At 40.7% G+C, this 27,368-nt stretch overlaps 1 protein-coding gene across 2 annotated transcripts; it reads right to left on the reverse strand.

Annotated features, from left to right (window-relative positions):
* Positions 1–3,345: 3,345 nt before the first annotated feature.
* Positions 3,346–16,288, reverse strand: LOC6584796 (homeobox protein unc-4). 2 transcript variants are annotated; one of them, XM_032732501.2, is made up of 4 exons: positions 14,998–16,288; positions 6,147–6,325; positions 5,916–6,055; positions 3,346–4,661 (listed from the first exon to the last, which is right to left on the reverse strand). In XM_032732501.2, the coding sequence occupies exons 1-4, from the start codon at positions 15,842–15,844 to the stop codon at positions 3,950–3,952; spliced, it is 1,878 nt and encodes a 625-aa protein (XP_032588392.1). In that variant the 5' UTR covers positions 15,845–16,288; the 3' UTR covers positions 3,346–3,949. The 2 variants fall into 2 exon arrangements, with proteins under 2 accessions (XP_032588392.1, XP_032588393.1); XM_032732502.2 differs by lacking the exon at positions 3,346–4,661 and having other exon boundaries at positions 5,933–6,059.
* Positions 16,289–27,368: the final 11,080 nt, after the last annotated feature.

Consider the following 27,368-nt stretch of genomic DNA (forward strand, 5'->3'; position numbering starts at 1 on the left):
ATAACGTAGCGGGAGATCTGTTGATATATGCAATCAGAGCTTTTCGTGATTATATTGTACATATACGTATGAAAGCGAATGGAATGGAATGTACTGGCAGATCAAATATGATTAATAAAAAAGTAATTTATTCATAATAAATATTAGCTATTATACAATACAATATTTATAAAAAATGCAAAAAGTTCTACTATTTATATTAAATAGGAGACGATGTAGGGTATTTGAAATCTTGAAGATTTGAAATTGTTAATTTCTTTCCTGGAAATTTCAATCCCAGTTGGCAGTGAAAAGAACTTAATTAGCTTAAAGAGCTTGCGAGCATTAAACTATGATAAGCAGGAAGCATATTGGAGCAGTCGAGTGTGCCCGAACAACGGTGTTATATCTGCCATATACAAAGCCAATAAACAACAATTCATGAACAATAAGGCAAACAGAAATAACTTTTCAGCTCAATAAAAACTCATTTACAAAGAGATCTGGAGAGCATAATATGTAGAAAAGGTGAATCCGTAAAATGATGAGGCAAAGCAAAGAGAGAGAGATTCGATTTTCGTTGTTGTTGTTGGCAAAGAGTTTAAGGAGGAAAATGTTTAATGAAAAACGTGTGAAGAATAGTTAAAAGGCGACCAATTTGATTTGCATCGAAAAGTAATTGAGCCACAAAAGTTATGGACGCTCCACGGGGCACACGACCACGAAACGAAACCGAGGATCATACAAACATACCTACACACATACAAACATATACATACATACAAAGACGTACGCAGCTAGCATGAAAGTTAAGATCAGCCGGAGCTACATAAGCTCTATTCAAACGCATAGAAGAGAGATAGAGAGAGAAGGGCGAGAGGGGGAGAGAGAGTGGAACACATTTGTAGAGAAAAATCTTTCAAATCATGCAACAATTATTAAAATACATAAACGTAATAATCATATCAACAGGCCAACACAACGAGGGCAGGGCAGGGGGCAGCGGCAGCAGTTCCAGCAGGAGAAGCAGCAGCAGCAGCAAGCGGAATCATTAACAGCATGCAGCAGCAGCAGCAGCAACAACAACAACAACAAGAGTAACAATAAAAGCGCGAACACTGAAAAATTAATAAGCAATAAAATTGCCATGAAATGAACTCCACAAATTCCCATGAAAGCGGCCGCAGTTCATGTCGACGTTGACGTTGCCGTCCCGTTCGCTGTCGACGTCATGCTGTGTAGCCACAGCAAACAGCGACAGCAGCAACCAGTTAAACTTACCAAGCTTAAAGTTTAAACGGTTAATTGTAGCTTACCGCGACTTGTGGCACACAGAGTGTGTGTGTGTGAGAGAGAGAGAAATATACAAAAACAAAAACAAATGCAAATTCAATTGACACATTTTGTGGCATGCAACAAACAGCTGTAATCAGTGCACGGGGAAGGGGCATTGTCTGTTGATCAGCTATATACGACTCTCTCTCTCTCTCTCTTTCTTCTTCTTCACTCTCTGCTTGAGTTATACAACTGCTCTAAATTGTCTATGGAGAGACATCATATAAAGCTAATTAGAGTGGCTCAAATTCGGAAACAAGAGTAAAACAAGGCAAACACTTAAGTTAAATAGGCCGTAGTTAAGCTCATGAGAATCGCAGAGTGAGGAAATAGCTAAATAGAGCTAAAGCTAAATATATTTGGAATTGCATTAACAAGGTAAATTTTGTATATGCTTGAAAAAGGGAATAAGCTTGTAGAGAGAGAGAGAACAAATGGGAGATAACTTCCAAAATTAAAGTAGAGATCCTAAAGTATGTCAAATAAAACATATGAAAGCAAATACGAGGGGAGAGATCGTGAAAGGGAGAGAGAAAAATAAATAAATAAAAAGAGAAAGAGCGAAAAAGACAGAATTGAAGAGTTATTGAGAGCTAACTAGCAATATGATAGTAGATTAGTTGCAGGGTAAGTAAGAGGAAAAGTAGGAAAAGAGTACTCTAATTGTAGAGTCAATTGGCAAGAAGAGCAACACAATTTCTTTACCTATTAATATTCCCGGTGACTTATAAGTTTGTAATTTAGGTTCTGTTTAAAGATAATAAAAGTCTCTCTACCATTCTTGGTCTAACCAGTCCAGCCTTATTTCCCAGAGCTTCTTTATGGCTCTCTACAATTATTTCGTTCTCTCATCCTAAATATGATTTTTTGCACATTGCTCATTCTCCAACTTTCTCGTTATATCTTCTTCTGTTCCTTTCTCTCTTTACCTCTGTTTTCGTCTATTCTAAATGTATCACATCTCTTTCTATCTTTGCGCTTCTTTTATTGTCTCCATCAGCCTATCTGTTCCTATTCCTCCATATGGCTTAGTTGTTCTTTATTTGTTTGCCCACTTTTTCACTTTATGTCGTTAGGTCTCTTTCCCTCCCTTCCTCACTCTCTCTATCTCTCTCTATCTCTCTCTCTCTATCTCTCTCTCTCTCTCTCTCTATTTTTCTGTTTTTCTCATTCTCCTTGTAACCGCCCCTTTTTCTCTCTCTTTCGTTTGCTCATATTATCTCTCCAGTTCTCTTTCTCTCATTCGATCTCTCTTCTCTAACTCAGCTTTAGCTCCCAGCACTGGCTTTCCCGCTCTCTCTCTCTCTTTCTCTCTCTTTATTTTCTTTTCCATATCTCTATTTCTCTCTAATTAACCCCCACTCTTTCTCCCTTTCTCCAGCCAGTCAACCCGTGCTCCCGCTTCTTTTCATTTCCGATTGCCCATTTGAGTTCGATTTGGTTATTTCGATTTTTACAGCTGGCGATTGATTTGTTTATGCCATATTTTTATCTGCAGAGCTGTTGAGCGACAATCTGATTTTTAATACGCTGCATAAAAGCGAGGCGGGTCCATTAACTGCCCATTGGCTGGCGATAAAAAACACTTTTGCTTCGTTTATGCGTATTTCTCATTTGGGAATTGTTTTCATTTTCATTTTCATTTTTTATTTTATTGAATTCTTCGCCAATTTTTATATGACCAAAAAAAAAAAAAACATTATTTTAGTGTGTTTTCATTACAATACATTTTGTGTTTTGTTTTTGTTTGTTTATTATTTTTGTTGGACAATATTTTTGTTGCTCTTGTCTCTTTTTATATTTTTTAAATACAATATATGTACTTTGCATTCTATTTATAGTATTCTGTGTGTCTCATATGTGTTATATTTTATATGTACTGCTTCCTCTTGGTTTTTACATTCTCTCAATCGGGACAAAAAAATTCACTTAATACGTTTGCTTTATGTTGCTTTTTGTTTCGTTTTTCCTTTTATTTTTTTGCTAGTTTAAATTACATTTTTTACATACACACTCTGTCTCTCTCTTTCACACACACACTCATACAGCAAAAAAAAACCTTATTATATATATATATATATGTATTTATATATCATATTTATCGTAAATATTACCATTTGTTATAAGCATTGCTTAGCCACACGACAAAACTATTAAAAAAAAAAAAAAAAAATTGATTTTATTTATATCTTAAAAATAATGTAAAATGCGCACTACGAAGCTAATTTTTAGTCTCTCATGGAACAATACAAAGTAAGAAAAAAAAAATTAATTAATTATAATAAATAAAATCACTTAGCTATAGTTAAGCTCGCAGCTCCGAACTGGATTGAAAAGTGAAAGCATAAAAGGAAACCCCTTAATGTAGATTGTTTACACATAGACTAAAAAAAACATAGACTAAAAAACCCCTAAAGACATCAAAACACACGCAAAATGAGCAAAACGAAGAAGAAGAAACATTTAGGAACTCATAATTCAAATGACGAGGAAATTGTAATCAAAAGCAAAGCAAAAACCTCTAAACTGACCCCCTCTAAGCAGCAGAACCAGCCCAGATTCAGATTCAGATCCAGCTCCAGTTCCAGTTCCAGTTGCAGCTCCAGTTCCAGCTCCAATTGTCAGCTGGAGTGCCTCACGTATTGTTAAAGAGCAGCGATTCGATGCTGAACGGATTGCTGCGCCGCATGCTGATGGGCGAGGTCTGATGGACGAGATTGGCCGCTGCTGCGACCGCTGCCGCCGTCGCCGTCGCTGCCGCAGCGCTGTGGCTGTGGCCGTGGCTGTGCTGTGTGCTCTGCAGGTTCAGTTGGTGGAATGCCTTGGCGGGAAAGAGCAGCGCCTTGGGCGATGCCGACTCGCGCTCATCCATCTCGCCGCCATCGGATTGCTCTGAGTGCATATAGCTGCCACCTCCAGCAGCACCACAAGCACCACCGCCACCACCTCCGCCGCCGGCGGCACCAGCGCCGCCTGCCCCATTGCTGCCGTGCAGCGTCGCTGGCGCCGCCGAGCTGGGACTGCCCAGGCTGCCGCCGCCCCCAATGTAGCTGCCGGCGCGCGAGCTGTCGCCATCACCGTCGCAGTGCGAGAGTGGGTGGTGGCCGCCGCCCATGCGAGGCGGACTCACTGCGTCGCTGTCCAGCTCGTCGTCGCTGTCCGTGCCGCCCACCACGTCGATCTGTATGCCGTCGTCCTCCAGGTCGGAGTCGGAGAACGTGCCGTTCGCCTTGTGCTGTGATATGTATTCGGCCTTGAGCGCCTCCAGGTCGACGGTGATCCCCTTCGCCTGCAGCTTGCGCGCCTGCCTGTCGATCGCCTTGGCCAGCTTCTTGCGCCGTCGCGCTCTGCAATAGATGAAGCAAATGGGGGGAAGAGAATGTTCCGATTAGAAGTGCAAATAGGGTCTACGAAAGGATATTTATATATTCCTGAAATTTCCATATTTGTGTATCAGAGTCTCACTTAGATCTTCCAAGTACATACGGAAGGTATAAATATAGAATTTAGATATGCCTTTAGAAGGAAATTCATAAATACTTAGCAGCGATTCGTCAAAGATGGCATGAATACATACTCATAATGTGGAAGGGATACTTTCAAATAAATAAGCATAAACTAGAGATTATATTCGAATTGTAAACATATATTTATATACCCTAGACCCATTGAAAATTTTAAATCAAGGTTTTAAAAATTGTATGAGTTTCATAAAAGTCGATAACTATTCCCGATTTAGTGTTATCGATTGAAGCCCCCAAGTCATGACACTATATCTCGTTCATTCATAGAGCTAGAGTCTCAAAATATGGCAGCTACAATAGATTCAAGTGTATTCCATACCAATTCGGCTTTTATTTGGGAAATCCTTCAGAAAATTATTTAAAGAAATTCTTATGGTCATAATAGCTTTTTGGTATTTTCATTCCATTTGGGAATTCAAATTCTTGATTGATGTGAGTCAGCCTTCAATTTTTGTGATTAATTTATGATAATCATAAGTCTCTGTGATATGTATGCAAATTATAAGGAAGGGAAAACGCAGTGTAGATGTAAGTAGTAGGAACTTTTCGGAATTTCTCAATTAGCTGCTGAATGAATTTATGCGAAAAGTGAAGCTTTCCAAAAATATTCTCTTACATACAAAAACTATGAAGTTATGCACAGTATTAGAAGATTATCTATAAGCAAATTAATATTTCCTGTAATATTTATCAGAGTGGAACAATATAGACATACAATAGGGATGAATTCTACATGGGCTTATGTATGTCATAGAATATAATAGAAGTTAGGAAGGCAACTTAAAATTTTAAATAGAACTAAGGAAAGTTGAGACATTAATTTGGATAGCCTTAAAATGTATTTCTCCAATACCTCTTACTATAGTGTCCATATGTACTCAGTGTTTGGATTGAACTCTTTAGATAACAAAAGAGATTTCCTTGCTTAACTATGTAGGAACTATTATGGAAGAGCTACTACACTTGTGCAAATACTACCGTCTTAGATTAATATCACTCAAGTGTTGGCGATTTGCAGCACGTAGATGATAGTACAAACTTTTCATGATGATAATAAATTGTAATTGCTTCACTTACCGCTCCTTGGCCTTTAGCTCGTTGGGTGGAATCGGCTCGCCGCTGCACGTCTGCGGCTGGGCGTTGTGGGCGGGCCGGCCGGGACCCTTTTTGGTGTGCTCGCGCTTACGCACCTTGGCACGTCGATTCTGGAACCATACCTATCTGGAACAAAGCGTATAATCTCAGCAAAGGTGAACTCTCCGGCAGGCGCACAGCTTTCTGGGTGCGTTCGATCGCAACTGAACTCACCGCAACTCGCGACTCCTTCAGGTCGAGCCGCATGGCCAGGGCCTCGCGCATGAAGATGTCCGGATAGTGGCTGGCCGAGAAGGCGCGCTCCAGCTCCTCCAGCTGCCACGAGTTGAAGTTGGTGCGCGAGCGTCGACGCTTCGCGGCGCTGCTGTCGTCGTCCCCATCGCCGGGGAAGCCTGCAAGAGTGAGAGACATTAGGATTAATTGAAACTAATTGCGGTTGGCCCAAACTAAAAACTAAATCCAGTGGGACTCAGAGTTGGGGACAACTGGGGCTTATCTCACAAAAGAGCTCCCAGATCAAGTGTTATTTAAATTAGTCAAGACAAAACACACACACATACCGAGAGAGAGAGAGAGAGTGCTCGATAGAGAGAGAGTGAGAGACACATTATAAATATATACAAATACAATTGGAAAATGAAATGAAATGCATAAATATTCATAATCATATATTTCAATTAGAACGCGCCCCGCTTGGCCAGCGGTCCATGCATGCTGATAATGGGTCTCTCCCTCCCATTCCGGCATCCCCCCTCTCAGTCCTCTTGCGTTTAAATCCATTTGCCATGTCCTGGCTCACTTTAAAAACAACAATTTAATTACGTTTCTATTCGGCCCATTCCCTTTGCGTCGCATAGTTTTCCATATGCCAAAGCGAGCGGGGGGCGTGGCATGCACAGATGGACCGGACGGGCTGACGCCGAGCCAGACAAACGGACAGAGGTCCGAGTGGCATGCAAGAGCTGGGCAATTTATCAAATTAACTGCGCGATCGAGCCGCAGCAGAATCGCAACAAAAGCCGACAAAAGCCTAAAAGGTGTTGCTGTCCGAGACGATTCAGAGAACTGGCCTCAAATACAGCGCGAGCCAACTGCATAGGTCTGCTGAATGGGGTTTGCAAAGAGCAAACTGTACCCTCCCCTCTGGATGTACCTGCGGCCTGAGAGGTTCAGGTGGAAGCGGAGAGGTATTGGAATTATTTTGAGACAATTTTGAAGATTCCTTTAGCATATGTACTATATAGCAGAAGCAGATCTTTAAGAAATGAGCAGCATACCTATGTATGTATGTATGTATTTATGTATATATGTATGTATATATGTATGTATGTATGTACATGAATATTAGAAAATGTTCAGTGTATTAAAAAAAGTTCATTGATTATTAAAACTGCTCCGAATTATCCAAAATTTTCAATATCTAAAGATTTTTTATATATGTGTTACAGAATGTGTGTAATGCATGTGCTAATACTAAACAGCGTGATATGTACATATATGTGTTTATATATATTTATTAAGTCAATCTCTAAGTGAATTTTTATATTAATTTATGTTCAATGTTTTGTTGATTAAAACATGGAAAAGAAATGTAGGCATTTTATATATATTTTTCAAATATTGATTATGTATAAAGAATTTTTATTATTATAGCTCAAATCAACAAAAAATATATTTTTACAATAATTCATTTGAATAACTTTGTTCTTTATTCTTCAATTTTCAAAACTTGTCTAGATAAAATTTTCAAACGAAATTTCCTTCTTAGCTTTAATCTCTAAATTATTTATCATTTAGAAAGCTTGAGTCGATCGAATATACAATATTGCAATATGAATTAGCATCGAATTGGAAATTAAGAAATTTGTAGACAAACTCGAACTCAGGAATATAAATCAATAAATGAGCTTCGCCTATTGTAATTACTTCAGATATACATATAAATTAACATACAACTATGTATTTATATGTTTCCATTCTTGGCAGTGCCTAAAATGCCCAAGTCAAATGCCTCAATTCATGCATTATGCAAAGCCCATTTCATTGCGATCGCATTCGAATTTCGAATTAGGAGCAGGAGAATTAGGAGAATTAACACGACTACCGCTTCGAATAGAATAGCCATAAATGCAGTTATTACGATATAGATATGCTATCTACATATATGAGTAAGTAAATATACGGTTAAGCATGGCTTAAGTTATGCACTCGCACACATTGCTGCCACTTTGTAAACATATCCTTGGAGCTAGTGGCAGAGCCAGAGCCAGAGCCGGAGCCAGAGCTAGGGCCTAATGTGGAACTAGACAGCAACTAACCCTTGGTACACACACTTGGGCCACGCCCCTAATGAAGGGTCTTGTGCAGTTTGCTGTTAAGTGTATCTAATTATGCGCAAGGCGCTGTAACATTTGCCGCAACGCTTGGCCAAAGCGACAAAAAACTCGTTTGTTTTAAACGACGCGCGACGGTCAGCTAGACGCGATATAGGTCTGCCTGTATGTGTGTGTGTGTGTGTGTGTGTTAATAACTCAATAACAACAGCAAATATACAACAATAATAGAGACATTAAAAGCAAAGCGACAAACGCCAAACGCCTAACAAAACGTTCAGGCCAAAGGGCGCAGCGTTGCCAGACTTCAGTTGCCCTCTGTCTGTGTGAGTTTGACTCAATTTGTGTGTGTGTGTGTGTGTGTGTGTGTGTATGGGAGAGTGCGTTTTGTGGGGCGGTCTGGCATGCACACAAAGTGCATTCAAATGACTTAATAATAACAGTTACCCGCCCTCTCTCTCCCTCTCTGCCCCACTCCCTCTTTCCCTCTTTCTCTCTTTGTGTGCACACATAATTCATGTTTCGGCCAGAGTTTTGCACTCTACATGCAGCAGAGGGACGAGAGTAGGTGGAGATGAGGCGGGGACGGCGACTTTCTGTGATTTGTGCTGCTCAGGATAATTGAAATTTATTATGATTATTGCGCCCAGCGAGTGGCAAGTGGCAAGTGGAAAATGGCAAATGCAACGAAGCGATAGCCAAGCAGCTGCCACACCTTTGCCTGCCCCTGCAATTCGGCAACGCTGCACGCTGTCGGCCCTAACCTTAAAGTGCACGAAAAATGCAAAAAACAAAAAAAAAAAAAAACCAGTCGCAACAAAATCAGAGCGAAAACGAGTTGTGTGCATGCCACAGACACATTCCGTGGCATGTTGGGTTCGTTTATAGCGCGCGTCACTCGAGCAATATAACAGTTACACACACCCCTAGCCGACTGCCAACCCCCCTTGCTCTGTCCGCTGCTGAGTCCGCCCCTGGCAAGACGCGCGGGCCACTTAAGTCATAAAAATTAAGGCAACTACAACAAACAAGGAAGCAGGGAAGGAGCGCAAAGAGGAGCGCGAAAAAAAGGAGCCTGTCCGACAACAATTTGCCCCAGAGGAGCTCCGCTTGCCAGGCGAAGCACGTTGAGGAGGGAGGGGGGCCAGGTGGCTAAGGACTTGGCTGGGGGTTGATTGGTGGCTTCGCTAGAAGCTGAAAGCTAATTGCAGCCAAAAGTCAAATGCTTAGAGCGCGGCACTAGTTGCATGTCCAGCACGAAGCCCATCAGCCCAATCGGACGAGCGACACAGCCAGACAGGGTATTCACTAACGGAGCAAGCCGAGTTTCATTCGATTCAGTATCCCTGGTTGATTCATTTACTATATTCAAAATACTTTTGACCATCTTTCTATTGCTGTATTTCTGTGTCTTTCTGCTTCCTTCTTCTCTCTATTTAGCATTCTTTCGCTCCTCCAGTCCATCCGGATTGTTTATCTTTCTCGCTCGGATTGTCTCTATCTCTATATATCTATTTTCTTTCTTTCTGTCTCTCTCTTTCTCTCTCTCTCTCTCTCTCTTTCTCTCTCTCTCTCTCTCTCTCTCTGTCTTAACTCACCCAAAGTCTTTAGCTCTCTGCATATCTTTTTCTCTCCTTCTGGCTCCCCCTCACTCTCCCTCTATCTTCCCTTGCTCACTCTTTTCTTCTGTCAATTTGTTTTTTTTTTTTTTTTTTCCTTTTGCGATTCCACTTTATGCTGATTTCGTAAACGTTTTCGACCGCTAGCGATTCTATTCTCTCTAACCTCTACCTCGCATTACTAAGAGTCGATGTTGTTCATATTCAGATGATAATAAAATTGATGCAATTCCTGAATGAATCAGTATATCATAACACAAATTTTGAACTCATTTTCTTTACGAATGAATTGATCACTGGAAGTAGTAGTTGGTCAAGCTGTAAATCCATTTGCTTTGGCTCTCCCACTCGCTTATTGAATTCTCTCTCTTGATGGGAGTAACTTTCTTTCGATAATTATTATAATTATTATTATTTCTGTGTGTGTTTTTTCTTCGTTTAGACTTCCGTGCAAGGCCCTCCCGGACCTGCGCTTGACCCAACAACCTCGTTACGAGACGGAAATACTTTTCAAATTGAAATCAAATCTATTTGCCAGCGAGTGATTCATCATCTGTCAGATGTCGTTCACGAGGCGGAAGTGCTGCCTCTTGCAACTCCTTCAGCTCATTTCGGATTCATTACGAAGTGCCAGCAAAGCAAATACAAAACAAAAGAGGAAGAACGTCAGCAAGAAGAAAATGAAGAAGAAGACCACGAAGGCAAAACAAAATGGCGGCGCCCAGCGAAAAATCGCATGATAAATGATTTCGATCGTTTTATGACAGTTTCTTCATTTCCGGCATGAAATGAGCAAAAGCGGAGCCAAGCCAGAAAACCGGAGCATGGCCATGTGACTGACTGATGGTGATGTGCACCAAACACAAACACACTCACACACACACTCACACACCCTCGCTTTACCCCTTACACAAGCAAACGCTTTTCTTTGTTTTTTTTTTTTCTCTCAGTTTTTTGTTTTTGTCTTGACTCGCAATGATTAATGAGCTTTGGCAACGACACACAGCTGAGGCGTTCCCCGTTCTGCCACCTCTTGCAGCGATCCCAACACCCACCCAAACACACACGCCATACCGCGACATGCCACGGCCCCGCCCTCGCCCCCGTCATCGCTGCGAGCGCCCACGTCGAGGCGCCGTAGCTGGGAGCTGGTTCCTATCTGCCATCGCGCGTTGGCCTAATCAAATTGAATCAAATCAAATTAATAATTACTTTTTAAAATGGCGACGCAGTCAGGAAGTGGGCGCAGACAGTCGCCCTCCCTGGCTCATCGGTTGCCTGGCAATTAATTAAACATGTCTCCTCCCCCTCGCCATCCCCCTCGGCGCACTCGACAGAAGAATAAAAAAGTGAATGAAAAAGAAAAAGGGGGAAAAAAAACGCTGCTCACTTGAAGTACGCGCCTCGCATGCCACGCCCCCAAAACTGTTGTCTCGACCCGGTATTGGATATATGCATTATGCCCATAATTACACCAACTAGCCGTCATTTGTTAATGCTAATTGGCCAATGAGCCGCGGCTCCAACAAGGACGTCTCCTGCCACAAGGCTGAGGCAGTGGCAGAGGCAGAGGCAGAGGCAGAGGCAGAGGTAGAGGCAGAGGCAGAGGCAGAGGCAGTGGGCAATCAGAGTGTAGTGGAATGGACGGCAATTGTCGGGCATGAGCTCATCAATTTGGGCCCAACAACTGCAACTGGGCTGGGTTAGGCTAATGGGCAAACAGAGAAAGACAGAGAGAGAGAGTGAGAGAGAGCGGGAGAGTGGGAGAGAGAGGTGTATAGAGAGATCATAAGATATTTCAGCTTTATCTTTGGTCCGGCTTTCGTCTATAAACATTCTAACACATTTTAACCCAGATCTACTTCAATGACAAGATACACAGAGAGACTTGACTCAATTGGAGTACTACATATAAGAAACGGCATTATAAGTTCTCTACTTACTTAGACTTAGACGACTTGGACTCATTAACTCCAACGACAAAGCTCAGTGAGAGCACATGAAAACAAAGTTAATGAGGGATAACACACGGTTTTCTGATGCGAGACAGTCTAAGAAAAAGGGTTCCTTGAGTCGGTAAGCTTAATGCATTACGCAATACGAGGTGGAAGGAATTCATTGTCTGAAGGAAAAAGCATTTAGTCACCAAAAAAAGCAAAGAGCTTCGATTGTGTTATGTATACTAAAGGATTTGAAAAATTTGTCTCTCTCTCTATCTCTCTTAGTCTTTCGCTCTCTTTCTGTTCTTCATTCAATGTTTGCGGCTTATAATAGCCTCTGAGAGGAGGGGCTTTCAAAGCCTTTAAAGTATTATCCTTTGCTGCCTCTCTCTATCTGCATATATATATTTGTTTATATACATACATATTTTTGTATTTTATTTTATATATATATCTATATATATATATAGATATATATATTATTATATTATATATATTTTTTTTTATTTTATTTTTTTTTTTTTTTATACCCTGAACCCATTTTTAATGGGAAATCATGGTATAATGGTTTTGTTAAATGTTTTTTTTTTTTTTTATTCCTATATATGTATAAATATATATGTATATATTTCTTTTTCTTTTGACTGATTCCATATCTCTCTCTTTCTCTGTATATTTCTCTCTTTCTTATTTGTTCTGTCATTTACGTCCTTACGTCAATCTTTCTATCTCTGGCCTTTACCAGGTATTTCCATTGGTACCTCCTCTCTGTGGCGCTTTCGTCAACGTTTTCACTGGCTATACAATAATTCTTTCAATTTCTGAAACGAACTCTGAATCCACATAATAGAAATAAACTGTCTTTTACTAAGGAATTTGCACATTCTGTCGCTTATTTAAGTCTTCTTTCTGCTATCAATTCGATATTGAACTCTATTGAAATATATCAATATCGCGATATGAATATCTGTTGTTCACGTTGGCTAATTCAATATGGAAATCTTGTTCACAATTTGTAAGTATTCATCAAGCTGAATGCATATTTATAGCTATATGCTTACGCCCATAACAAATGCCATTCTCGCCTGAGTCGGACTGGCCCAATTTGCTAATTAATACTCCGAGTCGAGCTTATAGACTCGGAGGTATTCAATAAATCGTATATGGTTATATTAATGGCAGAGCTGTCAGAGTCGTGAATAGAGTCTCGAATATTTGCCTGAAATGTGAATGGAAAACGCGTGTAGAGCCCATACTTAAAATGTGCCTAATGACGATCATGAAACCGATCAGAGGCGACTACTGTCATTGTCATTCACGGCGAATCGGAATCGGAGCCGAGTTCCAGTTCCAGTTGGAGATCGAAATCGAATACGAATTCCACTTGCTGAATGCGACCTTCAGCAGATCGCTCAGCAGGTAGCACAAATCATATATGTATTTATATTAATAGTTCCCGGTTCGAGGCTCGCAGCTACTTTGTATGCTAAATCAATCGGATTTTTACATAATAAGCGCTCGCTGATTAGCTAAATCAATAAATAAGTTTTGTAGGTAGCAAAAGTCAAGCGACTGGCAAAAGCTGACAATCCCAATACGTTTAGCGCACGGCTAATTGAATGAATTAGCATACTGCGACGTGCTGCAGATAACGCACAGGAGGTGGATCTTAATCGAAAAAAAAAAAAAAAAAAAAAACAAATATAATAATAATAATAATAATGCCTCTCTCGATAACCCCAACAGCTCAGCCCATCTACCCACTCGTCCCTCACGCGAGGCACTTGGGAACTGACCTCCAGACTCTGATTGCTGCCCTGTACTTAAATGGAAATGGGTATTTGGATGAAACCTCTCTCTCTCTCTCTCTCTCTTTGAAATCATAATCCTATACGTATTTACTTTAATAATATTCTTTGGGTATGCATGACTCAACTAATTAAGATTAACATGTCTTTCCCAGGAATTCATATGTATTTATCAATATTTGTTAAGGTTTTCAATAATCAATATGTTATCGATTAGAAAATAAACTTTATTTACTAGGAAACTAAGAGAAGAAGGACCGTATCCAGTTTAGACCCAGCTAAAGAACAATCAACATACAATAATACGAAACTTTTAATAATTTAGAGCTTATGTATCCATAGCACTTTAAAAAACAAAGGGAATATCAGATTTGATATAATATTTAAAGAACTATTAACATAAAATGGGAATGTCATAAATTATCGACTATACATTTTGCGATTTAATACTCAACAGTAGGAATATTATGCATGGTTTGAAATGATGATATAATGATGAAGATATTTAAAAACCATAAATGAATGAAATAATACCACTATCGAATATGTAGATTTGTTACATATTCAATAACCTTAGTCAAAAAAAGATTCTGCAAAGAGAGTCACACATTCTTAAGATTTTTTGATAAAAAAAAATTTGTAATTTAAGAATTCCCTTATAGCTCAAAAATAATGTTTAATCTATGAGGTGCATTTTCAGCTATATAAACAGATACATTCAAAGAGCTTTCTATATAATAATAATATATCCTTTAATACTATACATATCTCTTTAGATTTGTTAAATTTAATCCTGAAATAATTATTTCGTAAATGAGGATTCGTATTATTTCACTGACATTTAAAAGATATATATTACATATTGTTGTACATATGTAAAAAAAAAAAAAAAAAAAAGTAAACAAACATATTCCATTCTGTTCTCTTCCTCATATATTGTATTTTCCTATACATATGTATAGTAATTAAATAATTAAATATTTGTCTTGCGATGACTAAATGCATTCCATACGGGCTTAAAAATTTAAATTTACTTAAATATCTTCTGTTCATGTAATTTAAACTTTGCCTTAATCAAGCTAATCAACTACCTAATCTGCTACTAAATCTACTACGAAAACTACTACCAAATGGGTAGTTCTTAGATGGCACGCTTTAATAGATCTCATCTATAGATTGATTCGATTCATTGAAGACCAGAGGAATTGAGTTTTGCATTCAACTATTCCAGTCCGTTATGAAGCAACGGTAGCTTCACGCTTTAGTGGTTTCAACATGCTCGGATATATCAGATGCAGTGCTACAGCCAGAGCATGTCGATCCACATCTGCAGATTTAGATTGATCAAGGTCTTGGGCACTTACCGCCATCCTCATTGGAGCCCTCGCTGGGCGGCCCAGCCGGCGGCAGGCTCTGCCGGTTGCCAATCATGAGCCGGTGCTGGATGGTGGCCACGGTGCTGGCGACCGCTGCCACGGCCGTTGTCTGGGCGGCGCTGACGTTGCGGAGCGCCGCAGCGCTGAGGCCCGTGAGATTGGCGAATGCATTGCTCGCATTGACCGCCGCCATTTGGGTGGCGGCTGCAGCTGCAGCGGCTGTGGTGGGATGTCCGCCGGCCGACGCCTCGAAGCGTGGCCGGCCCAGGAACGGGCCGTTCGGTCCGAATACGCCGGGCACTCCGAACTGCAGAAAGGGTCCCCAGGGCGGCACGCGCACCCCGCCGGGCGCCAGCTGGGCGGCGGCCGCGTAGAGCTGCAAAGCGGCCGTCGGATGCAGTCCCTCCGACGGCATTGTGACAGCACTGCTGCTGCTGTTGCTGCTGCTGTTAGAGGCGGCGGCGGCAGCGGCTGCTGCTGCGGCTGCTGCTGCTGCTGTGGCGGAGGCGCCGCTCAGACGTTGCTGCAGTTGTGGCGGCGTGGCGGCCAAATGGCTGTGCAGGCTATGACTGTGACTCGAACTGTGACTCGAACTGTGATTCGAACTGTGGTGGCTCGCGCTGTGACTCGTCCTTTGTCGCTTGAATTCCGTTGGCTCGCAGCTGTTGTTGTCCTCCTGCTTGAAGATGAAGTTGTTGTTGGCGCTGCTGTTGTTGTTATTATTGTTATTGTTGTTGTTATTGTTATTGTTGCTGTTGTTGTTGTTGTTAATATTGTTGAGCTTCTTGCTCTCCGTAGCGCTTGTCGTTGGCTGATGCTGTTGCTCTAGTACCATTATGGCCCACTCTGCGGCAGCTGCTCAGGCCATGGAACACGCCATAAAGTTGCTCAGCGAACGCGCACACATGAAACGCAATTGGAACGTACGCGCACTTGACACTGGGACACACAAATACTATAGCACCCGTTTACCGTTGGCTGTGTTGGCTGGACGTGCTCAAAAAAAAAATAGACAACTTGCATATACAGGTATATACAGGTGCGTTTGCCGTCGGCCGGCGTGCAAAAATGCGAAAATGCGAAAATGCGAAAACAAAACACACTGCGCGACTCTCCAAATTTATTGTTCAACTGTATCTGCGATTATGCACATGTATATATAATTAATATTATGAGTGAATGAGAGAGGAGAGGAGCAATGATCGTATGTGTGTGTGTGTGTGTGTGTGTGCGGCAGCGGCAAAACAGCAGCAGACGGACGCAAACGCTCGCAATGAAAATTCAATTTGAACTGAGCGCCGCTGACGACGCGCCAAGCGAGGAAACCAAAAGTTTCACGCAAGGCTGCGTCGCCAGCGTCGTCAACGACTGCGCGAGAGCGCGTCGGCGCGAGCGAGAGGCAGCCAGCGGGCGTGCGCATTGGCGAGAGCGAGCCAGACAGAGGGGCACACGGCCACCACAGCCACCACCGCCGCCACCAACACCAACCAAAACGAGCAGCGGCAGCGCAGTCCAAGCGCAAGCAGAGATTGTTGCCATGTTGTTGCGGTCGAGCTCGTGTCTGTGTGTGCGTATGTGTGCGAGCGAGCTGGAAATTCATCAAAAAGCAACAACCACTTAATTTTTATATGCGCAGCGTCGCCTGTTTCAATTTTGATCAACTTGGCGCTGCTGCCTCTGCTGCCTCTGCTGCTGCTGCTGCGTCGCGTCCCGGGGTAATTCATTTAAAAGAAATGCTGTTTTGTCTGTGAACGTGTGTGTGTGTGTGTGCGTGTGCTTGTGGCCATTTTCAATATGGAGTCACTGAGCGGCGGCACGAGTGCGAGCGAGACAAACAGCTGTCGCCTGGCAACTTTCATTGGCTGCGAGGCTGCTTTATGAATACTGGGAATTTTTGCAGCGACTGAGGCGCCATTGCCGAAAACGACTTGAAGAGTTTTCAATTTTCTTCGCCATCGAGTGTGTGCGTGCGTGCGTGTGTGTGAGCAACTTTTCCAAGGGCGGAGTTATGCAGCATTTTTCAATTTGCGCCACATCAAATTATTATGCTCCACTCTCAGCCAGCGTCGACGTCAGAGCCAACGCCAACGCTAACGCCGATGCCACCCCGGCCACAGCGCTGCGTTTGCTGCTACCAATAACCATAAATGGCAATTTCGCAGCGTCAAATAGAAAATGAAAATTCGTTAACAATTAATTAGCCAACGATATTTTCTATGCCTTACACCAGAGCGAGTCGAGTCGAGTCGCGCGCGTTTTGCCCGCGTTCTACTCGCGTTTCTTAGCGCCTGCTCAGCTCTTTTGCTTGTGCTCTTCTTTTCTCCATTTTCGCACTTCTTTTCAATTAAAATCTGTGCACTGGCTCTTGGGAGCAGCTGCAGCTGCCTGCAGTTGCGAGCGATGCGGGAGAGCGAGCGAGTCGGCTATAGGCCGAAGCGAGAGGCAGACAGAGCGGCGCCCAATTTGCTTTTAATTTGTTAACATAAACGCCTCGTCCTCCAGCTGCGCCTCCCACAACACGATGCCAGCGACGACTCCAGCCTCGGCTACAGCCTCAAGTCTCATGTGTGCATATGTGTGTGTATGTGTGTGTGTGTGTGGCCTGCGCATGAATCATTCATTTTATTAGCGCAGCCAGCTGCGACGTCAACTCCGACTGCGACTGCAACACGAGAGCAGCAGAGCAGCAGCAGCGCTGCTTCACTTAACCCATTTGCTCTGCAGCATCCCCCACTGGCAGCCCGCCGCCCACTTGCCAACCCCCACCCACCCCTCGGTCGGTCAAGCACACAGCAGAGCTAACTAAAAGCTGAGCAATCAATGTCAATGTGTGGCGGGGGCGTCTATAAAGCATATTTTTCCGTTAGCCCTCACATTGCCACACCCCTTCTATGTGGTGGGTAAAGGGGAGGGGGCTTGGATCTGCTCCCAATGTTTGTTTCTGTTTTATTCTTTGTTTTTTTTTTTCGGTACACTGCAGCAGTGTCAACTGTTTTGTTGGCAGGTTACTTAATTGCTCTGCTCTTTGCTCGCTGCTGTTGCACCCACACACACACACACAAACATACACGTACGCTCTTCCCCTCTCTCTCTCTCTCTCTCTCTCTCTCTCTCTCATTCCCCGTCCCTGTCCCTGTCAAGCTGTTTCCTTGTGACATGTGCAACGTTGTCTGCTAGTGTTAATTTTATTAATGACATACAATGCCAGTGGCCGACACAGAGTCCCCATTGACCCGCCACCACACCCCGCTCCCCTCACCGTGTTTCGCGCACCTGGCTGGCCAACTGCCTGCCCCCAGCCATTCCCATTTGTTAATACAATTTTCATGCGTACGAAAACTTAATTAATTCTGCTACAGTTTGTTGCAAAAGTTTTTCCTCTCCTTTCTATCCGTGTGCGTGTGTGTGTGTGTGTGTGTGTTTTCCTTAACACCCTGTGCCCCGCTGCCCCGTTGCCCCGTCGCTGCTTGGCGCTCGCACAAAATGGCAGCCGTCCGCTGCAGCGCCGCGTTGAAGGGAAGTCCGCAGCTCTGCTCAGCTCAGCCTGCAAATCAAATGAATGAATTTTAATTATTTTTTGCGGTCTCCCTGCTCCACAAATCCCCCTACACACACAAACTCAGCGCAAAAAGAGGAAGCAAAACAGAGAGAGAGAGAGAGAGAGAGAGAGAGAGAGTGAGAGAAATCAGCGAGCAGAAGAAAAGAGCCGAACGAAGAAAAGTTTTTGGTAAAGCGAAAAGTTTTTGGAGCAGGTAGCTGGCAAAACTTTTTCTGACTAGCCGGAAACAGGAACATAAGCCGCTCCGGGGAGACTTGCCTGCCACATGCCACATGCCACAAAAGCGGAAATAATATGAAAAACAAGCAGAAAGCAACAAGAATTATATATGAAAAGAACATGTGAACAATCGCCAAGCAGAGGCCAACAGTCGAGCTACCCAGCTACAGCACAAATATTTGCTATAGCATATGAGAGGTATATGAAAGATATTTATACATATGAATTGTAGAGGATGAAAGATGTTTAGATACACATATAGATTCTAGAGGATTATAGATGATCAACTCATCTCTTATTGATGGATATAACATGTACTTAGGTATTATTTATTATGTGTGTATATTCATAACTTATTTGTTTACGCTTTAGAGTATAAATTTATAATATACTCTATTATCCTCTCTGTTAGCTCGCTTATAACAAACTATCTCTATCTATCCCTATCTATAAAGTAGATCAGATTTGATTGGGCAATTTTCGACGAGGAAAAGACTCTAAACATACATAAAATTTGGTTATATACTGGATAGACATCTGCTCTGATGGAACCCATTAGCCCACTGTCTGCCTTCTTTAAGATTTTAGATTGTAAATTATATCTATATATGTATAAGTTTATACATAGATATTGATTATATTATAAAGTTTTTTGTAGGTATTAAACATAAAAAGGTTCTGTACATATATATCTATATATCCGTGTTTATCTGTTAAAGAACCTCTCATAGTACGTATGTTAATATGCATATCTTGTACATAGCTTGTAAGGACTCAAGTGGGTATGACTCACCATACTTACTTAGCGAATTGCTTCATTTCAATTTCATATCAATATTGAAATGATCGCTAAACTCTGTTAAACTGTTTAAGCGTCGTTTATAAGAGAAAACAAACTCTCTACACGAAGGCAGCTAACTCGAAAAGCAAATTACAAATGCAAATTATAGATAAGTTATAAAGTTTAACATCAAAACGAAAAAAAAAAAAAACACAATCTAACAACTAAATAATTAGATCTATTATAAAACATATAATCTGTAGATGAACTAAATATAACCAATGCTCATTTTTATAGAACTTTAGAGAATTAAACAAAACAGACTTTTCTCATCACAGTTTCCACTTCAACTTAGTGGGAAACCATCTATTTAGAACTAAACTTTTGTCCCTAAACTTAATTGAAATCAAGTATCAAATTAGAATCGGTTATTTATGATTCATAGTACGTATTTACATATATTTATTGTATTCATTTTATATACGTACGATCACGATTTAACAATTTTTTTTTATCTGATTACTCGTTTACTGCCCAAAACTAATTTGAATCAGACTAACTAAATAGACTATATATAATAGGCATGTGCCACGCCCCTAAATGACACTTGAACAGAGCTAAATGTTAGCTAAATATATTTTAGTAGACTCTTAAAACATCTCATTTATTATTTTAATCTATTCTTGGAATAAGAAGTGAAATAATATTATATCATAATATTAATCAAATCTATCTATACTTTAATTAATTTCAATTAACTAAAATATTTTATTTATTCAACTCAAAAGAGCTTCAATTAATTGAACTAAACGGAATATTTGCGTGCTTAGCTCTAAAGAAGTACATAACTTAGCTTGTCCTAAGGCTCAAGCAAACAGTGGGAAATAAACGTCTTATACTGGGAAATTTATACTTGGGACATTCTTATGCGACTGCTGCTATACAATAGAAATGGCCCCTTGAACGTCACGAGGGACAACAAAAGAACGCTAAGTCGAAGATGATGATACCTATGATGATGATGTTGATGATGATCATGATGTTGATGTTGATGCAGATAATGATGACGGTGTGGGAATAAAGTACAGGAAATTACCATCAGTTGAAATCAGATGATAACTGTATTATAAACATGTTTTGGGAACAGTTTTGTTTGCATGAAGCAACATTTTCGAATGGAGAGAATTTTCTAGTATATACTGGATATATTGAAGCAACTGACAGTTGAGAATAAGTTAATAAAATATATGATTTTTCGTTAGTTAAGAAAGTAAGTATACATGTATAATCATAACATCGATAGGTGTAGATGTAAATATTTTAAAAATGTACTTGAGTTAAGTTATGAAATATTTTATTGAACATTTAATGCTTGAGATTGGAAAACTTAGTTGGTAGGGGAAGCACACCAGAGAGGCTTTTAGTCAAAGAAACCTTTCTATATAGTAAAATAATACAATATAAGTTAATGATATGCTTTTATATTAATAACGTAATATAAAATAGTATTCAATATAATAAATAATCATATATAATAAACCTTTCACATAATATGGCTCTGATATCTTAAAAAAGTGAAAAATATATGGATAGAACTCACTATCTCTCTCTCTCTCTCTCTCTCTCTCTCTCTCTCTCTCTCTCTCTCTATTACTGTTGCAACACCTCTTCTAGGCATTTCTTTTAATCTCTCTCTAGCTTTTTCTCTATCTCCATCTCATCTTAATTTCTCTCAGTATCCTAAATTTTTGCTCTCCACATCTGAAGAAAGCTTTTTACTTCACTTTACTACACACACACTCTCTCTCTCTCTCTCGCTCTCTCTCCATGTCTGTAAAATATTTATATCTTTGGGGAGAGAAGGAGAAATGATTAAATTATTGACTTTATTCTAATGTAAGAAAAGTTGGAGGAAGCTAATTTCTTACTGATCCAATCGGCAGCTTCGCCTTCGTCATCTGAAGTCGAGGCAGTCAGTGCTTGCCACAAAATGTTGTAATTCGAACAGTTGGGCTTTCAATTAAATAGAAGCAGTAATAACCGTGTTAATTGCTCGTCAAATGTGACAGGGCCCAGAGATAAACCATAACCATAATGTGGTCGCACCATATCAAAAGTCAAATGCCACGCCCACTTGACACATAATGTGACACCAGCACCAGCAGCAGCAGCAGCAGCAGCCAAAGGATCAACAGATGCAGCGCAAAATTTTCGACGCATCTTCGCATTGTTATTATTATAATGCGAGTTCGTCTCTTTTTTTTTTTTTTTTTTTTTGGTTTTGGAACAACGAAAACAAAACACATGTGTCGCTAATTTCGTACGGAATCTGGGCCACGCCCACTGCAAAAGGGGGCAATCGATGCTGTTGTTGTTGCTCGTAAAAAATCGTTTGAATGCAGCCGAGGAGGCGCACCCCTCAGCGACTGTGCCCCTGCCACAGCCACAGCGTGTGGCACTCTTCATCTTCTACTACCACTACTGATTGTGGTTGTTGTTGTTGTTGTTATTGCTGCCTGCATCCAGCGGACAAAGTCGAAGTCACACAAAATTATGGCAATTACGTTAAGCAGCCATTTATTTTTATGAGGCCCACGAATTATGAATAATTGCGGCAACAACAACTGAAACTAGCAAAGGTGGCAGAGGCAGGGGCAGCAGCAGCATGGAGCACACACAGCTAGAGAGAGAGAGAGACGGAGAGAGACGGAGAGAGAGAGAGAGAGAGAGAGAGAGGGAGACATTTCGAAGGCAATGCATGTCAACAATATCGTTAGCACACACAAGTTCGAAAATCCATTTGACACTCGATGGGCAAATAATGAACAAATTAGTTCAATGACAAATGCACGACTAAGCTATACCCTATACATATAGAGTCTTACTTGAAACTGTAGCTTAAGATAATTAGCTAAATTAAGTATTTAGTAAGTATTTCTAACATTACAAACAACATATAGAAGTTAAGCGCTCCCACGCTAGAGTACTAGTGATTATATAATTTAGTAACAATAGGTCTAAACTCTCTCTCTATCGTCCGAATATGAACTGAGCCACATCAGTTCTAATGGATGGGCTCTCCCTTTAAATGTCTGACTGGATTCTCCAGCCTCCTCAGATTGTTGATAGTCTCAACTTAGATAATATGATCATCAGAAAAACAAAAGATTAATGCTATTATAGGCAGGTAACTTAAAAGATATCAATTTTAATATACATAAGTCGAGCTTAATGCTCCTGTTATGAATATAAATAGCATTAGCATGTAATAATACGAGATTTTCGGATTGAATGTCGTAAGCTGAAGCATAAGCTCTTTCAGCTTTAAGATTTCAGCTTTGAGATTTCAGTATATCTATATCTATATATATATAATAGGAAAGAGTTTTGCAGCAAAAAATGATTACAAATTTTGGAACTTTTTAAGTTTAAAATAAAACCTTAGGCGAAAAGCGTTGATGAAAAATAACAAACAAATTTTGAGGAATAATATTATATAATATATAAAAGCTTTGGATTATCGTTAAGCTTTCTGTTGAACCTAAACTCAATAAGAAAAGTTCACATAGATACAAGTATTTGGAATTAAGCAAGTTTCATTTCAACTAAAAATATTGAGTTCATATTAAAGTTAATCAGATATACCCCTTATAATCTAGAAGTACATCCATCTTCTCAGTTGCTATTTCATTTTTCATTTTTGCTTTTCCTTCTCTTTTTGGCTGAGGCGTTGACGGCCCTGAATGTCGAGCCAAATAGTTCAGACGCCCACCAGCAATGGGCAACAGAAGCGAGGGTGTGCAAATGGAAATTCGTCATTAGGCTCATAAAATTGCAAAGACTTGGCATCGTCGAACAACACCCAAAATCAAAGCCACACACAAGAGACAATGAGAATCAAAGCAAGGCAAGTGCAGCCAGCCAGGCGACTTGGGAATACCCTTTAAATGAGAAGACGAATTGTGATATCTATAAATTATAATAGTTTATTAAGTTTCTTTTGGTTTATATATATATTTAAGATAACTCTAAAAGGGTTCCTCCTAAAGATAATGAGATAGATCCACTGATATCACAGGTGATTCTGAGAAAAGCACGAAATACGTGGGCTACCTAGAAAGATGATCAAAAATATGGAAAAGGTTTGCAATTATAGCACAAATATATAAATATAATACATGAATAAAGGCATAAAGCAAATCCACAAAATATAGGTATATAATATATACATGAGTATATGGGAGAGAAAGAATAGAAGAGCGGCAAATATTTGTCACCAAGCTCAAGTGACAGTCAACAGGCTCAGCTCAGTTCAGCTCAGCTCAGCTCGGCGTGAGCGAACATTTGCCAGATAGACAGCTTGAGGAATGGCAACGGATGGCTTCTGGTTTCAACGACAAGGACAACGGAGCAGGAGGAGGACAACGACAACAATTGACATTCATTGGCCAGTTTGATGGCCCTGGCAGCGACCCCAAACAAAAAACTAAAGCTGGCCAAATGTTTTGTCGTTCGCTTCGTTCGCATTCTCTCTGCTTCTACTTAGCTGTCGCGATTGATTTTCTCTAACGTTATCCTGCGGGCATCCTTTGACCAGCGTTCTCTCTCTTTCACACACTCTCTTTCCCTCTCTCTCTCTCTTTCTTACCCTGTCCCTCTCTCTATCTCTTTCTCTTAGTGCTTGTTTCGGTTTGTGTCTACTCTTCGTCTCGCGACGCTGGCGGCAAATAAATTACATTGTAATTTGTGTGTCCTCGACGTGATTGTTGTTGTTGTTTCTGTTGTTGTTGTTGTTGTTGTCCTGGCTAGACCGTCGTTCTACCCTCTTGTTTCCTTGTTGCTGCGATGCTCGTAATTTGATTTCGAGTGCCTTTTGCCCAACGCCCATCGCCCAACGCCCACCGTTTTGGCATTGCTCATTTTTAGCTTGGCGACGTGCCCAGCAGCCCTCGCCTCTCTCTCTCTCACTCTCACACTCTCCCTTTCTCTCTTTCACTTGCTCTCTGCTGCCTGAGCTGCGAGCTCATTTAAAGTTGATGGTGTGTGAAAAAAAATGTGAACAGATTGTTATGTAATTGAGTTTTTAGGCAGCCGTTTTGAGGTCGACTTTTGTGGCTGTGACTCCGTTGCTTGGTTGCTTGCCTGAATGTCCTTACTCCTTGCTCCCACTGCTCCTGCTGCTCCTGCCGCTGTTCTCGTTGGGTGTTGTTGTCGTATTTGTTACATTTATTTGTCGCTTGATTTGATTTCGTTCCCCAGCCGCTCGTTGGCGGCACGTTTTCCCTGCCTTGCCTTGCCTTGCCTTGCCTTGCCTCGCCTTTCCTTTTCATTCCATGCCCGCCCATTTGGCCCGCCCCCTTGCGGTTTATTTGCCATGACAAGTTTTTGGCAGCATTAGCTGACCAATTTTAACTGATACACAGCTAAGTGATTGTACTTTAAACGTATTACAGCTCCCATAATTCCTCACTGGCCTCAGCCAAGGTCAGATTTTTCAATGACTTCGTTTCGTATCAAGTTGAGAAGGTCAATAATTACATATTACATACACATACACATACATATATAAGAAGATTGATTGGTTAATTTGCTAGAAGTATAATAATACTATAACAACAGTGCAGCTGCCAATCGACTCCAAAACAGCAAAATTTATTCATAAAGCATCTCAATTCCATTTGTCATGCCCCAATGGGCGGACCATTTAGCTAATACCTCTATTTCTAATAGACCTGAACACTGATATACATTAGTGAAATATTTGATAAAAGGTTTATAAATCGGAAACATAAACATGCGCATATGCAGTAGTATGATGTAGTATGATCAATGCTGCTGACTCTAGCTCTAGAGCTGTAGAGGATATTGATTTTTCTCATAGATAAATAGTCCAAGTCCGAGTCTAAGATATACAAGTGCAACTGTGTATATAACTGTAGAAGTTTTTGGTTTATACAACCAATACCAATATATACACGTACACTTATATTTACCTAATAAGAAAGTTCTAGTCGAGACAGCTTGACTACGAGATCCTCTGAAGCCTTCCAGGAACTGATATTATGATAGTATCTGAAATACAAAAAACTATTGTATGAAGTTCATTCTAGACATAAAATCTGGAAACTCTTGCTACAGAGATGGGCAAGCTATAATATTACACTTGATTTTATATAAGGAATGCAATCGATAGCACTAAAATGGGAATAATTATACTTATATATTTTTGTATAACTCGATCTACGCGTTATGCAGGGACCTACAAAAAAATATCAGCTAGAACGTTCAGACGAAGAGAATGACGAACAGAGAGACAGACATAGCTATAGTTACTCAGCTCAGCTCAAGACTGCCACGCCCACTTCTGCATGCTAAAAACATGTTAACAAAACCATTATATCATTATATTTGTATACATATAATTTAATACGAATTAGAAAATAATTTCCATACGTACATACATATGTATATGTACAGATATGTATATGATGATCTTATATATTCATATATATGTAATATGATCGCATTGAGGAAGAGTGTTGAAAATATCATCTGTACCAATGCGATATGCATCGATAAGAGCATTTACCATATCTATGTGACATAATATAGTATTAAACGAATTAAAATTCACTAAACTTACACAGTATCTATTCGTCGGGTTCACTTTAAAGATATAAAGATAGATTGAATCAATAAGTTCGTATTTTATGCATATTTATACTTAATATGCGATTCAAAGACTTCATGTGGGTCATGTGGGTACAAAACACTTATACACATATCATGAATACATTATATCTCAGGCTTTTATGCTCGTTTATCAAATGAAAAGAGTATATACATGTAGGATTTATTCTGAAAATGCTGTCCATCTATCTGGGCATATATAATATCATATAATTATAATCCAGCAACTTAATAATCAATATCCTCTGGGACTCTAGCTTTAAGTTGTCTTACCCAATAGGTTAGCATGCATTGGGCGTATATATACTAGACGGACGGACAGGCGGGTAGATATTACACAAATCTCGAGACTTTTTGAACGAACTTAGAGAGAGTTCACTAGAAATTTCCTTTCTTCAAAAATTAACCTCAAATAATGAAGACTTTCATTTTGAAGGCGTGGCAAAATGGCAAAGAAGACATCTGTTATTAAAATCTCCTAGATATTTCAAAGGAGTTACTATGGAATAGACCGACATATTAAACGTTTCAGTCATAAAGACACGTTAATTGGGAACAATCTAGCAGTTTTTTTTAGGTTAGGCGAGCATCATGCAGTCGACTAGGCACATCTGCAATGTTATTCTGTTGGATTTTTGTTATTTGAGAATTTGGGAAGCACTATAAGAAAACAAAATGCATTTTGGCATCGACCACGATCCGCACACATTGGTCATGGCTGTCCAGATCTCGTCTCAGTCGCCTCAACTCGTCGCGACTGTCGGCCGGTTGTAACGATCACGAGGAGCGGGCCCAAGATCTGGGACTTGTTTGTGTGCCGGCTCAATCGTTCCTTTCCCTCGCTCTCACCCATTCCCTTTCCCTTTCCCTTCGCCCTGCCAGTTTCCCTTTGCCTTCGGCTTTGCCTTTTGCCTTCGCCTTTGCTTTTGCCTTTGCTTTGCCTTTGCCGTTCCCATTCTTATTAGCTTGCATTTAAAACGCAGCAGGGTTTTCACACCTTTTGCGCCCCACTGCGTCTATCCATCTCGCTCTCACTGTTGATGTCCGTCGCCCTCTCTCGCTCACACTCCCTCTCTGTCTCTGGAGCTGCAGCTGAGGCTGGGGCACAGC

Source organism: Drosophila mojavensis, unplaced genomic scaffold (genome assembly GCF_018153725.1).
Source record: "Drosophila mojavensis isolate 15081-1352.22 unplaced genomic scaffold, ASM1815372v1 contig_136, whole genome shotgun sequence".
Lineage (NCBI taxonomy): Eukaryota > Metazoa > Arthropoda > Insecta > Diptera > Drosophilidae > Drosophila > Drosophila mojavensis.